This window comes from Macaca fascicularis, chromosome 11 (genome assembly GCF_037993035.2).
Source record: "Macaca fascicularis isolate 582-1 chromosome 11, T2T-MFA8v1.1".
NCBI classification, from domain to species: domain Eukaryota; kingdom Metazoa; phylum Chordata; class Mammalia; order Primates; family Cercopithecidae; genus Macaca; species Macaca fascicularis.
In genome coordinates this window covers 64,081,082-64,093,144 of record NC_088385.1, presented here as the reverse complement: position 1 = coordinate 64,093,144, position 12,063 = coordinate 64,081,082, and the positions used below count along the sequence as shown (strand labels likewise).

General features: G+C 44.1%; 1 protein-coding gene across 50 annotated transcripts in view; it reads left to right on the top strand.

The window, feature by feature from the left end:
- The window catches only part of R3HDM2 (R3H domain containing 2), a 182,395-nt gene that overhangs the window by 145,782 nt on the left and 24,550 nt on the right, over positions 1–12,063 (top strand). For 32 of the 50 annotated variants that reach the window (XM_074007246.1, XM_074007248.1, XM_074007239.1 and 29 more), the window contains 3 exons: positions 4–57; positions 5,130–5,362; positions 9,048–9,214. In XM_074007246.1, the coding sequence (XP_073863347.1) occupies positions 4–57; positions 5,130–5,362; positions 9,048–9,214 (454 nt within the window). The remainder of the gene's footprint in view (positions 1–3; positions 58–5,129; positions 5,363–9,047; positions 9,215–12,063) is intronic. The other 18 variants (XM_074007263.1, XM_074007254.1, XM_074007256.1 and 15 more) reach the window with 1 other exon arrangement.

Sequence of the window (12,063 nt, the reverse complement as noted above, 5' to 3'; positions counted from 1 at the left end):
CAGACTCTCCAAAGAAGCCTTTTCTTCTAGCTCTCACAAGAGAAGGCAGATTTTTAGGTACCTCTGTGTGATCTATATCTCTCCTTTTTATTTTTAATTTTATTTTGTTTTGCTGTAATCTTTTCAGCAGAGTGGGTTTGCTCCATGCATGGCTGCTTGTGGAATAATTAAATTTGTGGTTTTTGCAACATTGGATATTTTTCCCCATTAAAAAAAAAATGGCTCCTGGTCAATGACTTTATTTGTATTGTTGCTGATTTCATTTTGAGTCCTAAATAGGTGGTGAAGGGGACCAAATAGGTGTGTCTGGGATAGGTACAGCTTCCTCCCAGAAATTTGCTGGAATTGGGCATTTTTGAAAGATTCAAACATATTTATAGTAAGGTAAAAGAATGGGCGTCTTCTGGCTAACCTTTTCTGAATCTGTTGAAAAGATGTGTAGACATTATTCCTGACCCAGCATATCTTAAAGATATCTTTAAGAAAAAATAACACATATATATATAGAGAGAGAGAGAGACACATATACGGACACCTCTGCGTATGTAGTTTTCTCTTGAGGCAATGTAATGTGTAAGAAAGATGACCTCAGAAAGGACCTGGCCAGGCACGGTGGCTCAGGCCGGTAATCCCAGCACATTGGGAGGCCGAGGTGGGTAGATCACGAGGTCAGGAGTTCAAGACCAGCTTGGCCAAGATGGTGAAACCCTGTCTGTACTAAAAATACAAAAATTAGCCAGGCGTGGTGGTAGGCACCTGTAATCCCAGCTACTCAGGAGGCTGAGGCAGAGAATTGCTTGAACCTGGGAGGCAGAGGTTGCAGTGAGCCGAGATCGCGCCACTGCACTCCATCCAGCCTGAGCAACAGAGCAAGAATCCGTCTCAAAAAAAAAAAAGGGACCTGTCTGCCTTAGAATGGACTTAAAGTGTGTCCTTCATATGATCATTACTTACTCTGAATGCTGGTGCAACCTGTTGTATTAACTTCCCCAGTTCCCAATGTTCTCCATTTCCCCGCAAAGCAGGTATACTACCCTCCCTTTCATTTCAGTCTCTCAATCCTACCCCAGAGGATAATACAAGGCAGTGTAAATAGAATAGGGTCTAGTCTGTTACCAACTCATTTTAGGTATATTCTTCCCAATTTACCAATAGAAAAACTAGAAAATACTGAGAACCTGAGTATTTAACACTAGAATTCAGGTCTAACCCCCTTTCCAAAGGGTTTCTCTCTTACTGACTACTACACTTGATAAGGACTGTCTGACTAACTCAGATTTGAGATCTCACTCCTAGTACTCTAGTTGTCCTTTCTCTGTTGCCCTTTCTAAAGCTAGCCAAACCATGTGGAAATTGGGATAGTGAGATTTCCCATTCTTAGGTAGAGGATTTTCCATCTTTCTCAAGTCTTTTTTTCTTAGGCTATCCTGCCCTGCAGTTCATCTGAAAACCCCAGGCAGAGAGGGCCTTGCATTGTTGGTGGTAGTAGAGATAGATCGAGTCCCCTTCATTAAAAACAAAAAACAGGCCGGGCACGGTGGCTCAAGCCTGTAATCCCAGCACTTTGGGAGGCCGAGACGGGCGGATCACGAGGTCAGGAGATCGAGACCAGCCTGGCTAACACGGTGAAACCCCGTCTCTACTAAAAATACAAAAAACTAGCCGGGTGAGGTGGCGGGCGCCTGTAGTCCCAGCTACTCGGGAGGCTGAGACAAGAGAATGGCGGGAACCCGGGAGGCGGAGCTTGCAGTGAGCTGAGATCCGGCCACTGCACTCCAGCCTGGGTGACAGAGCGAGACTGTCTCAAAAAAAAAAAAAAACAAAAAACAAAAAAATCAAGATTCCTGTTTCACAGTCTACACTTTGGGGTCATAGATCATCCCAGGATAACTATAAGAAATAGGAGTTTTAAACCAACTCCTATGTGTGAATTAATGCACAGTGCTTTACAGTCACCAGAGTATACTTTATCTGATTCAGTTCTCTCAACATCCTAATTTGGTCAGCTGGTTTACGTGTAAGAAGACAAAAGCAGAGAGATTAAGTGAATAGCCCGAGTTTACATGGCTAATAGAAGCAAAAATGGAGCTGATTCGTAGTTTAGTGTCCTCTTCACTACACCACACCAGCTCTCTACAGATGTCACCCCTTCCTCTCTTAGTAGTGTTACATTTGGAGCCCTAATCCAGATTCACTGATTAGAATGATGCTCTTTTTAGTGCTGTGGACCATCAGACTACATCAAACTGTGCAGATAATAGTTTGAAAGATCTACTGAGCAGGTGCAGCCCTTTCCTCTCCAGACTTCTTTTTTTTCTTTTCTTTTTTTTTTTTTTGAGACGGAGTTTCGTTCTGGTTGCCCAGGCTGGAGTGCAAGGGCGTGATCTCGGCTCACTGCAACCTCCGTCTCCCAGGTTCAAGCAATTCTCCTGCCTCAGCCTCCTGAGTAGCTAGGATTACAGGCATGCACCACCACGCCCGGCTAATTTTGTATTTTTAGTAGAGACGGGGTTTCTCCATGTTAAGGCTGGTCTCAAACTCCTGACCTCAGGTGATCCGCCCGCCTCGGTCTCCCAAAGTCCTGGAATTACAGGCGTGAGCCACCACGCCTCTCTAGACCTTTTAAGCTACTGGTTTTCAAACTGAGCTTTGATTGATGATCTAGGTCATCTAAAATGCAGCATCATGGGCACTTAAGAGAATAATTTCTTCCTCTACTTGGATACTAGTCCAAAATGCTAATGTTTAGAAGCTTTACACCTTTCTGGCCCAGTTTATGTTTGTGAAACAAATACCTGTAAACCAAACTCCATCATCCACATTGACAATAACATGGCAGCTCCCCAGTTCTTTGGAAGAGTCTGCTCCATTGACAAATAAACCACAGTGAGGCCTTACTGATGTTTATTGCCACCTCTTCGACAGGCATCTTTACCCATTCCCCAGACCCAACAAGCTGAACTTTTCACCAGCACTAAATCTGCTTGTAAAAACTAATCAGCTGTGATGTTATACGAATATGAGGTGTGACTGCTCTTTATCCTTTATCTCCATCTCTCCAACATACACACAATCCAATATAGTGCTCAGAATTGAATCTGGGTAGCTTTCCCTAATTATTTTTATTTGTAGAGAGGGAAAATTGATCTTTTTCCTGCCAAGACTCAACTTAGATTCTCCAAGTCTCAGGGGAGTAGTGTGCTAACCCAGGTTAGTCAGAAGATCATCAGGCAGTCTACATTTTGAGCGTTTGGTCATCACTGTCTTGGGGAAACTGGATTAGTATAGAAGTGCTGCCATTTTGGCCCTAGCTTTTCAAGGTATTTGGTTTAAAGTTGCCTTGTTCACTGTCTACCTCTAGTAGCAAGAGAAAATAAATGGCAGGATTTCCTTTTCAGTGGAAAAGGCCTTTAGGACTTGTCTTGCAAAATTCAAGCTCTAATGTCTAATGAGCAGCCTCATCTATTGCCACTGCTCTATTCCCTTACCCCACAAACACTCATTTTTATTGAGTCCTCTTAGTATACTTGCCTTTGTCCATTGAGATGTAGCTATTGTCTCTCACTTCAGGTCTGGTTTTGTTCCTGAAGAGTACCTAACTTACACTTCTTTCTTGTTTCCCATTCTACTTTTGACATTCCAAGGAAAGGGGTAAAGCTTTGGAGAAACAAATATTTTTTAATTCGCTAACTATATAGAGAGAAGCATTTAAGTGCTTACACACACACACACAGACACACACACACACTCACTCTTGGGGTTGCAGAGAAGAATTAGCATGTTCCTAACCCGTTGTGCCAGTGTATTCTTAGCTCATCGTGATTGGCTTCACTAAAACCTAAAAGAAGGACCCTCGCATGTATTTTGCCCATTTTTTCTACAGTGTCTTTAGAGTAGGTATTCTAATAAAGAAAGATGTTTTCTTTAATATTAACACCCTTAAGAAAAACGCCTTTCTGTATTAAAATAACTCTGAGCCTAGTGCCTTTGGAGCCAGTGGGATTGGAATGGGATTTTCTATTTGCTTTTGAGGGGATGGTGGTAAAAAGAAGGGAGCCCAAACTACAATGATTTTTTGCTTAATTATTCCTTGGTATACCTACCAAAATCTGTAATTGTTATCATTTGGTTTCCTTAGGTCATTAGTTGTTGGGGATGTGGGGTATGAAAGAAAAATTGCTGGGTCTTTGTTGCTTAATGATTAAGAAGCAATGAGAGCTCAACAAGACAGGGTTTTCAGGCCAACCTGGCTATCTTGAGGCATACAGCTGTTAATAATCAGACAGTGATTGTAACATCACGATAACCCTGATGTTTCCAGAGCCAAATAAGAGAGGGAGAATCCCTTTCCTTAATAGTTTTGCTTAGGGAGATAGGATTATGAATATGAAGGCAACTAGGCACAGTCAGCCCCCCTGCTCCTTGCCCTCCTGAGTCCCAAGAGCGTATTTGCTGAAGACTTTAGCGCTTAGAGATCCTGAAACCAATTGTTCGCAGACAGTAACATGGAATTTCCACAAAACAGGTTGGATCAATCCTAGACTATCAAACTGAGTTTTCCATAGTGCCCCTTTAGTTCACTATACTCTTCTTGCAACTCCTGGAAGGGTGGCCATAAGCAGCACCTCTGCTGGCTTAGACATGTGGACATGTGTTATGTGGAAGACCCGTTGTGGGTTTTATCCATGTCATTGGCTACTCCTGTCTTTTAGCAATAGCAACTTCTAGGAGTCCTTTTATTTTAAGAACTTTCAGAAGAAACTGGTATCCCTCTGTTCCCCATTATTTCTTGCATGTGTGGGATTACCCTCAGAGGGTGGGGAAGAGACCACAGCCAATCTCAGCATCATGTATATGGTTTCCCATCCACCTCTGGTCTGATGTATTAAATTAGTTGCCAGCACACTGTCATCCAGATTTGCCTCTGTGTTATTTGTTACTGTACTGGATCTTGTTCTGTCTGCTCCCATCAACTCTTAGTTGGCCAGCCAACTAACAATAAGTCAGTGTCCATCCTCCCTTTAATTCTTATTCATTCTTTATTATTGAGAGAATAGAAATGAATTATCTCCTAGCCCTTCTGCTAAAATGGTGGGTGGGAGGAGCTCTGACCACTATGGTCTCTGCAGGGGGAACCGTGAAGGGCTGAGCCGTACCTCAAGCAGCCGCCAGAGCAGCACAGACAGCGAACTCAAATCCCTGGAGCCACGCCCTTGGAGCAGCACAGACTCTGATGGCTCTGTCCGGAGCATGCGACCCCCTGTCACCAAAGCCAGCAGCTTCAGTGGAATCTCTATCCTTACCCGAGGTGACAGTATCGGCAGCAGTAAAGGCAGCAGTGCAGGAAGGATCGCCAGGCCAGGTATTACAGCTTCTTTTCTTCCTGTCATATCCATCCCTTCTTGCTTGTCTCCTGTGAAACATCACTGTTACTTAACTTTTTTTTTTTTTTTTGAGACAGTCTCCTCTGTTGCCCAGGCTGTAGTGCAGTAGTGTGATCTCAGCTCACTGCAACCTCCGCCTCCCGGGTTCAAGAGATTCTCCTGCCTCAGCCTCTTGCATAGCTGGGATTACAGGCTTGTGCCACCACGCCTGACTAATTTTTGAATTTTTAGTAGAGGTGAGGTTTCACCATGTTGGTCAGGCTGGTCTCGAACTCCTGGCCTGAGGTGATCTACCTGCCTCAGCCCTCCAAAGTGCTGGGATTACAGGCGTGAGTCACCGCGCCCAGCCCTTATTTACTTTTAATAAAACATTTGTCCCAGTATAGTTTCCTGGAAATCTAATACAGCCATGCAAAGGGAAATTTGAATTTTGGATCCATTGTCCTTGCTTGGATTTAGTCCTCCTCATTTTCTTTCAAACCTTATGCCTGATTGAAAAAAAGAAAAAAAAAAAGAATTGATTGTGATTAGATTATTTTCTCTGATTTTCATCTAAGATGGAACATCCATATCAGCCTAGGTCTCAAGTTATATACTAAGATAAAAATGATAGCCACTTTCATTCTGTGACTCTTGAGATTGTAGAGGCTTTGTAGAGCAGAGGGAATCCTTAGAGTTTAGTTGTTTTTAATTAATTGATACTAGCCAATAGGCTAGAATTTAGAGGGATGCTGCTATGGCTGCTTCCCTGGAGCTCAGTCACTGGAAAGGAGCAGACATTTCTTTTTTTTTTTTTTTTTTTTTGAGACGGAGTCTCGCTCTGTCGCCCGGGCTGGAGTGCAGTGGCGCGATCTCGGCTCTGCAAGCTCCGCCTCCCGGGTTGACGCCATTCTCCTGCCTCAGCCTCCCGAGTAGCTGGGACTACAGGCGCCCGCCGCCTCGCCCGGCTAATTTTTTGCATTTTTAGTAGAGACGGGGTTTCACCGTGTTAGCCAGGATGGTCTCGATCTCCTGACCTCGTGATCCGCCCGTCTCGGCCTCCCAAAGTGCTGGGATTACAGGCGTGAGCCACCGCGCCCGGCCAGAGCAGACAGTTCTATGTTCCACATGAAAGCTCTGTAACCACCCATCAGCTCTCCATCTATTTCTGCTGCACTCTTAGCAGAAGGGCATTTAGACCTCTTATTTCATCGTCCTTCTCTCTTTGAAGAATTGCTTGAATCTCATCCCAGAAGTTCTGTAGTTATTATCAAAAGGCATCAGTAGTGCTGAAGATTTTGCCTCTGACCCCTAGGTCTCTGCTGCCCTTCTCTGTTACCTCCTTTCTAATCCCACTGCCTCAGCCTTTATCCAGGTTTTATTTTCTCTTATGTAACTATGACACTGGTGCCCAAACTGATATCTCTACTCCATTCTCAGCTCTTTTTATTGATTTTTTTTTTTTTTTTTTTACTTTTTCAAGAGTTGGGATCTTGCTATCACCCAGGCTGGATTGCAGTGGCACCATCATAGCTTACTGCAGCCTTGAACTCCTGGGCCCAAATGATCCTCCCACTTCAGACTCCCAAGTAGCTGGGATTACAGATGTGAGCCATTGTGCCTGGTTGCTTAGCCCTTTTTAGAGCCAGTTTGCCAATCTAAAACAGATCTAAACACATCAGTGCTCCTTAAAAATGTTCATTTTTGCATCATCACCTGAATAGTAAAATCCAAACTACTTAATATAGCATAACTTTCTGACTCCAGTTTGCCATTGCTGTCTAATTTCCAGATCTTTCCTTCTTTCCAACCATTTCTTTCTTTTTCTTTTTTTTTTTTTTTTTGAGATGGAGTCTTGCTCTTGTTGTGCAATGGCATGACCTCGGCTCACTGCAACCTCCGCCTCCCAGGTTCAAGCGATTCTCCTGCCTCAGCCTTTCAAGTAGCTGGGATTGCAGGCACCTGCCACCATGCCCGGCTAATTTTTTGTATTTTTACAAAATTTTGGTAGAGATGGGGTTTCACCATGTTGGCCAAGCTGGTCTCAAACTTCTGATGTCAGGTGATCCACCCACCTCAGCCTCCCAAAGTGCTGGGATTATAGGCATGAGCCACCACACCCACCAACCATTTCTTGAATATGACATTAGCTTTGTTCCCTCTTGGTCTTACAAGCATCTGTCATTCTTCAACCCCAGCTTTCCTGCTGACCTCTCTTTAAATCCTTTCCTGACCCTCCCAGGAGTTTTTGCTTCCTCATCTTTGCTTTCATACAACTTTGTCAATATCACTGATGTATTCCTTATCCTTACCAGATTATAGTTGTCGTGTGGATGTCTATCTCCCATCAGAAGTGCCTATGCTGTTGGCCAGGCATGGTGGCTCACACCTGTCATCTTAGCACTCTGGGAGACAGAGGCAGGCGGGTCACTTGAGGCCAGGGGTTCGAAACCAGCCTGGCCAATAAGGCAAAACCCCGTCTCTACCAAAAACATCAAAATTAGCTGGGCGTGGTGGTGGGTGCCTGTAATTCCAGCTACTTGGGAGGCTGAGGCAGAAGAATCGCTTGAACCTGGGAGGTGGAGGTTGCAGTGAGCCAAGATTGTGCTACTGCACTCCAGCCTGGGCGACAGAGTGAGACTCTGTCTCAGAGAAAGAAATAAGTTCCTCTGCTGTTAAGGGCAAGGACTGTGTTTCACTCGTCTTTATGTCTTTAGTTCATTATACAGTGCCTGGCACATAGTAGATATTCAGTAAAAGTATGTTGTGTTGAATGAGTTCATGCCTTGAGAGCCTAGAAATGGGGAAAATAGTTGGATAAAGTTATGTGTATGCATGTGCCCATGTGTATGCTTGAAGTTTTCTCAGCAACTTTTTTTTTTTTTTTTTTTTTTTGAGACTGAGTCTCACTCTTGTTGCCCAGGCTGGAGTGTCATGATGCGATCTCAGCTTACTGCAACCTCCACCTCCTGGGTTCAAGCGATTCTCCTGTCTCAGCCTCCCAGGTAGCTGGGATTACAGGCGCCCACCCCCAAGCTCAGATAATTTTTAGTAGAGACGGAGTTTCACTGTGTTGGCCAGGCTGGTCTCAAACTCCTGACCTCAGGTGATCCACCCGCCTCAGCCTCCCAAAGTGCTGGGATTATAGGTGTGAGCCACCACACCCGCCCCTCAGCAACTTTTATAAGAGATGTTGCAAATTGAGAAGAAAGCAAAGAGAAAACAGATCTATCTCTCTCTCTAGCAAGAAGACAGATCTCTCTCTCTCTCTCTCTAGCAAAATCTCTCTAGCAAAAAGATCTCTTAAGAGACCAAAAATCTGTGCTTTCCCAGAAAGTAAGCATTCATGTTTTCAGCTATCTAAGTGTGATGGACAGATTCCAGGAACTTCGGGGGAGGTGCTTCAGCAGCCTCACATTTTGTTCAATTTCATAACCAAACATTGACAGTCAAGGTGGTTCCTGTCCCTAGGGAGCAAAAGCCTGCAAAGGGGAGGACTGGCATCAGCAAGGCAGCTGAAATGCATCTGTGCTTATATGTGAATCTTCAAAAGACAGTAGGGGAGGGGACAAAAGGGAATAAAGAGGAAAGACAAAGAAAAAGTAGAGCCCTCTAAGCCTTCCAGGGATAATGTGTTCATGGCTTGTGCTTAACAACTTTTCGTGGGTTTCTTCTTTGCCTTAGGTATGGCACTAGGTGCCCCAGAAGTGTGCAACCAGGTCACCTCATCCCAGTCTGTCCGGGGCCTTCTCCCTTGTACTGCCCAGCAGCAGCAGCAGCAGCAGCAACTTCCTGCTCTCCCACCCACGCCTCAGCAACAGCCACCCTTGAATAATCACATGATCTCACAGGTGAGTCACCACTCAGTGTCAGAGTCCTCTCCACTCTGATTCAAGCAAACTTTAGATGTACCGTCATGTCTCTTGTGCTGTGGGTGGCAGGAAGGATCAGTTTTTGGAGACATGCCACTCTCTCCCCCATTTCTCATTTGTTAGTTGTGGGGAAAGAAGAACCTTGGGCAAAGATTTTGCCAAATAACTCTTAGTAGAGTCAGCTTGGGGGTTTTTTGCTTTATATTTCTTCCTCTGCCTCCTGAACATTGTCAGTAGAATCTTTTATTTCATACCACATTTCTACTATGTCCCATCTCCCTCTATGTCCGTGTGTAATTAACAAGGCATTTTTTTCTATTACATCTATATATGGAACTTGAAAAGATTATAACTTCCACCATCATCTGGCCAACTATGTGGACCCATAAACACGTATTTATGTGTTGGGGTTTGGGGAAAAAATAAATAACACTCAAGACCCCTGCCATACATATGTCATGAAACACAAAGACTCCAAATGTTGTCTTTGTTTTCCATGACTCAAAAGGGCTGTATCCTTCTCATTCTGTTGCTGGACTGGTAAATGTTGGTACCAACTAGAGTTTAAGTGAAGTTTTGCATCTGTGGAGACCAGGAAGGTCATCTAAGAATCAGGTCCTGTTCTAAACCAGAAATTTAGTATTCTGTTTTATTTTTTTCTTTTAATTTTTAAAAAATGTATTGTTGTTACTATTATTTTGAGACAGGATCCTGCTTATGTTGCCTAGGCTGGTCTCAAACTCATGGGCTCAAGTGATCCTCCCTCCTCATCCTCCTAAAGTGCTGAGATTACAGGCATGAGCCATCATGCCTGGCCAGTGTCATTAAGGTGACTATGTTTAAAAGTCACCTTGAGGCCGGGCGTGGTGGCTCAAGCCTGCATTCCCAGCACTTCGGGAGGCTGAGGCGGGTGAATCGCCTGAGGTCAGGAGTTCAAGACCAGCCTGACCAACATGGTGAAACCCAGTCCCTACTAAAAATACAAAAATTAGCCAGGTATGGTGGCGGGCGCCTGTAATCCCAGTTACTAGGGAGCCTGAGGCAGGAGAATCGCTTGAACCCATGAGGCGGAGGTTGTGGTGAGCTGAGATCGCGCCACTGCTCTCTAGCCTGGGTGACAGAGTAAGACCCTGTCTTAAAAAACAAACAAAAAAAAGTCACCTTAATAATCTGAGCAGAGCTGTGCTGAGATCTTCACTTACTCTCTTCTCACATCAATAGAGCACTTTGTGAGGAGAGCCCCATACTTTATCCTGAAGTATTCTCTTGTAGCTGGGAAGCCTATATGTCTGCGGTCTTTTCTGCTGCAGTTTACATTGTCATTTCACCTCCCAGGCTCCCTCATCCCCCTGCTTATTAGTCCAGCTTGGCCTTAGATATATTTCTTCCCTAGGTGTAAGAAGCAAGTCCCAAACACTAATACCCCATGAACTAGAAACTAGAGTGCAAAGATCCCAGAATGGCCCAGTATTGCCCTATCTCAAATATTGTGAAATGAAGCTGAAATAAAGAACAGTGAAGATCTAGGAAATCCTACTTTGTGTCTAAATGTAATTTGCATGCAAGTCATTGCAGCCCTCTATCTTAGTCTAAGTCAGTTCTTTCTATAGTCCTAACTTTCTTGTTCTACCACCATCTACCCCAGTAAGTCTCGTTCGCTTCAGTTTACCTTGCTCCCTACTGAAGCATAGTGTGTATGTGTTCTTTTCTCTGTCTGTGTCTTAATTCAAACCTGTAAGTAGGTAAACTGTGCTTCTCCTTCTGCTGTCTGCTACTGTGTTTTTTTATGTGTATGACTTGCTTTTCCAAGGTCCTAATATTTTCTGGGGTTTTTTCCCCTAAAAGGTGTATTTTAATAGTCTTGCTCCCTTTTCTCCCTCTTAGTCTCCCATCTGCCTCCACCTTCCACCTATCATCTCATACCTAGAAACAGACAGCAAGAGTGGGAGAGGAATAAAGAGATAAGAGAAGAACCATTTGGGACTGAAATTTATACAGAATGTCCAAGTGACTGGCCCTAAACCCCAATCTTCTACTCAGGTTCTATTCCTGCTACTGGATTGTGAGGGTCAGTTGGTCGATCGTTGGCTTGGCTTATCTCCTGTGGGGAGTGTGGTGCCAGGTTAGGTGCTATAGCTTGGGGGTAAGGGAACACTACTTAGTGCAGAGATTCGTGTTCTCTTCGAAATTCATTCTTGAGATTAATTGTGATCACTAACTCCAAATGAAAGAATCTTATCCAAGTTTTGATGCCCTATAAGCATTTATGGAAGCTGCTAAAAATTATCCCACCTTCTCACTGTATGTATCTCCTTTTTTCTTCTTCTCCACTTTTTCACCCTTTTTATTTTTTTACTCTTCTTTCTACTGCCATTTTCTTTCTTTCTTTTGCTTTCTTTTTCCCTGATTGGCCTTCAGCACTGGGGGCTCCCTAGACCGAAGCTGCTGAGCCTGAGAATAATTATTGTTCAGTTTCTAATGGCACATAACTGTGCACGGATTAAAGAAGTGATCACGTGCACACACAAACACCACTGTGCTTATTCTAAAGCTTTTCTTGTAGAAGAAAAACTTTGAGACTGGGTGCGGTAGCTCACACCTGTAATCCCAGCACTTTGGGAGGCTGAGGAGGGCAGATTACTTGAAACCAGAAGTTCGAGACCAGCCTGGCCAACCTGGTGAAACACCATCTCTACTAAAAATACAGAAATTAGCTGGGTGTGGTGGTGCACATCTGTAATCCCAGCCTCTTGGGAGGCTGAAGCATGAGAATCACTTGACCCTGGGAGGTAGAGGTTGCAGTCAACTGAGATTGCACCACGGTACTC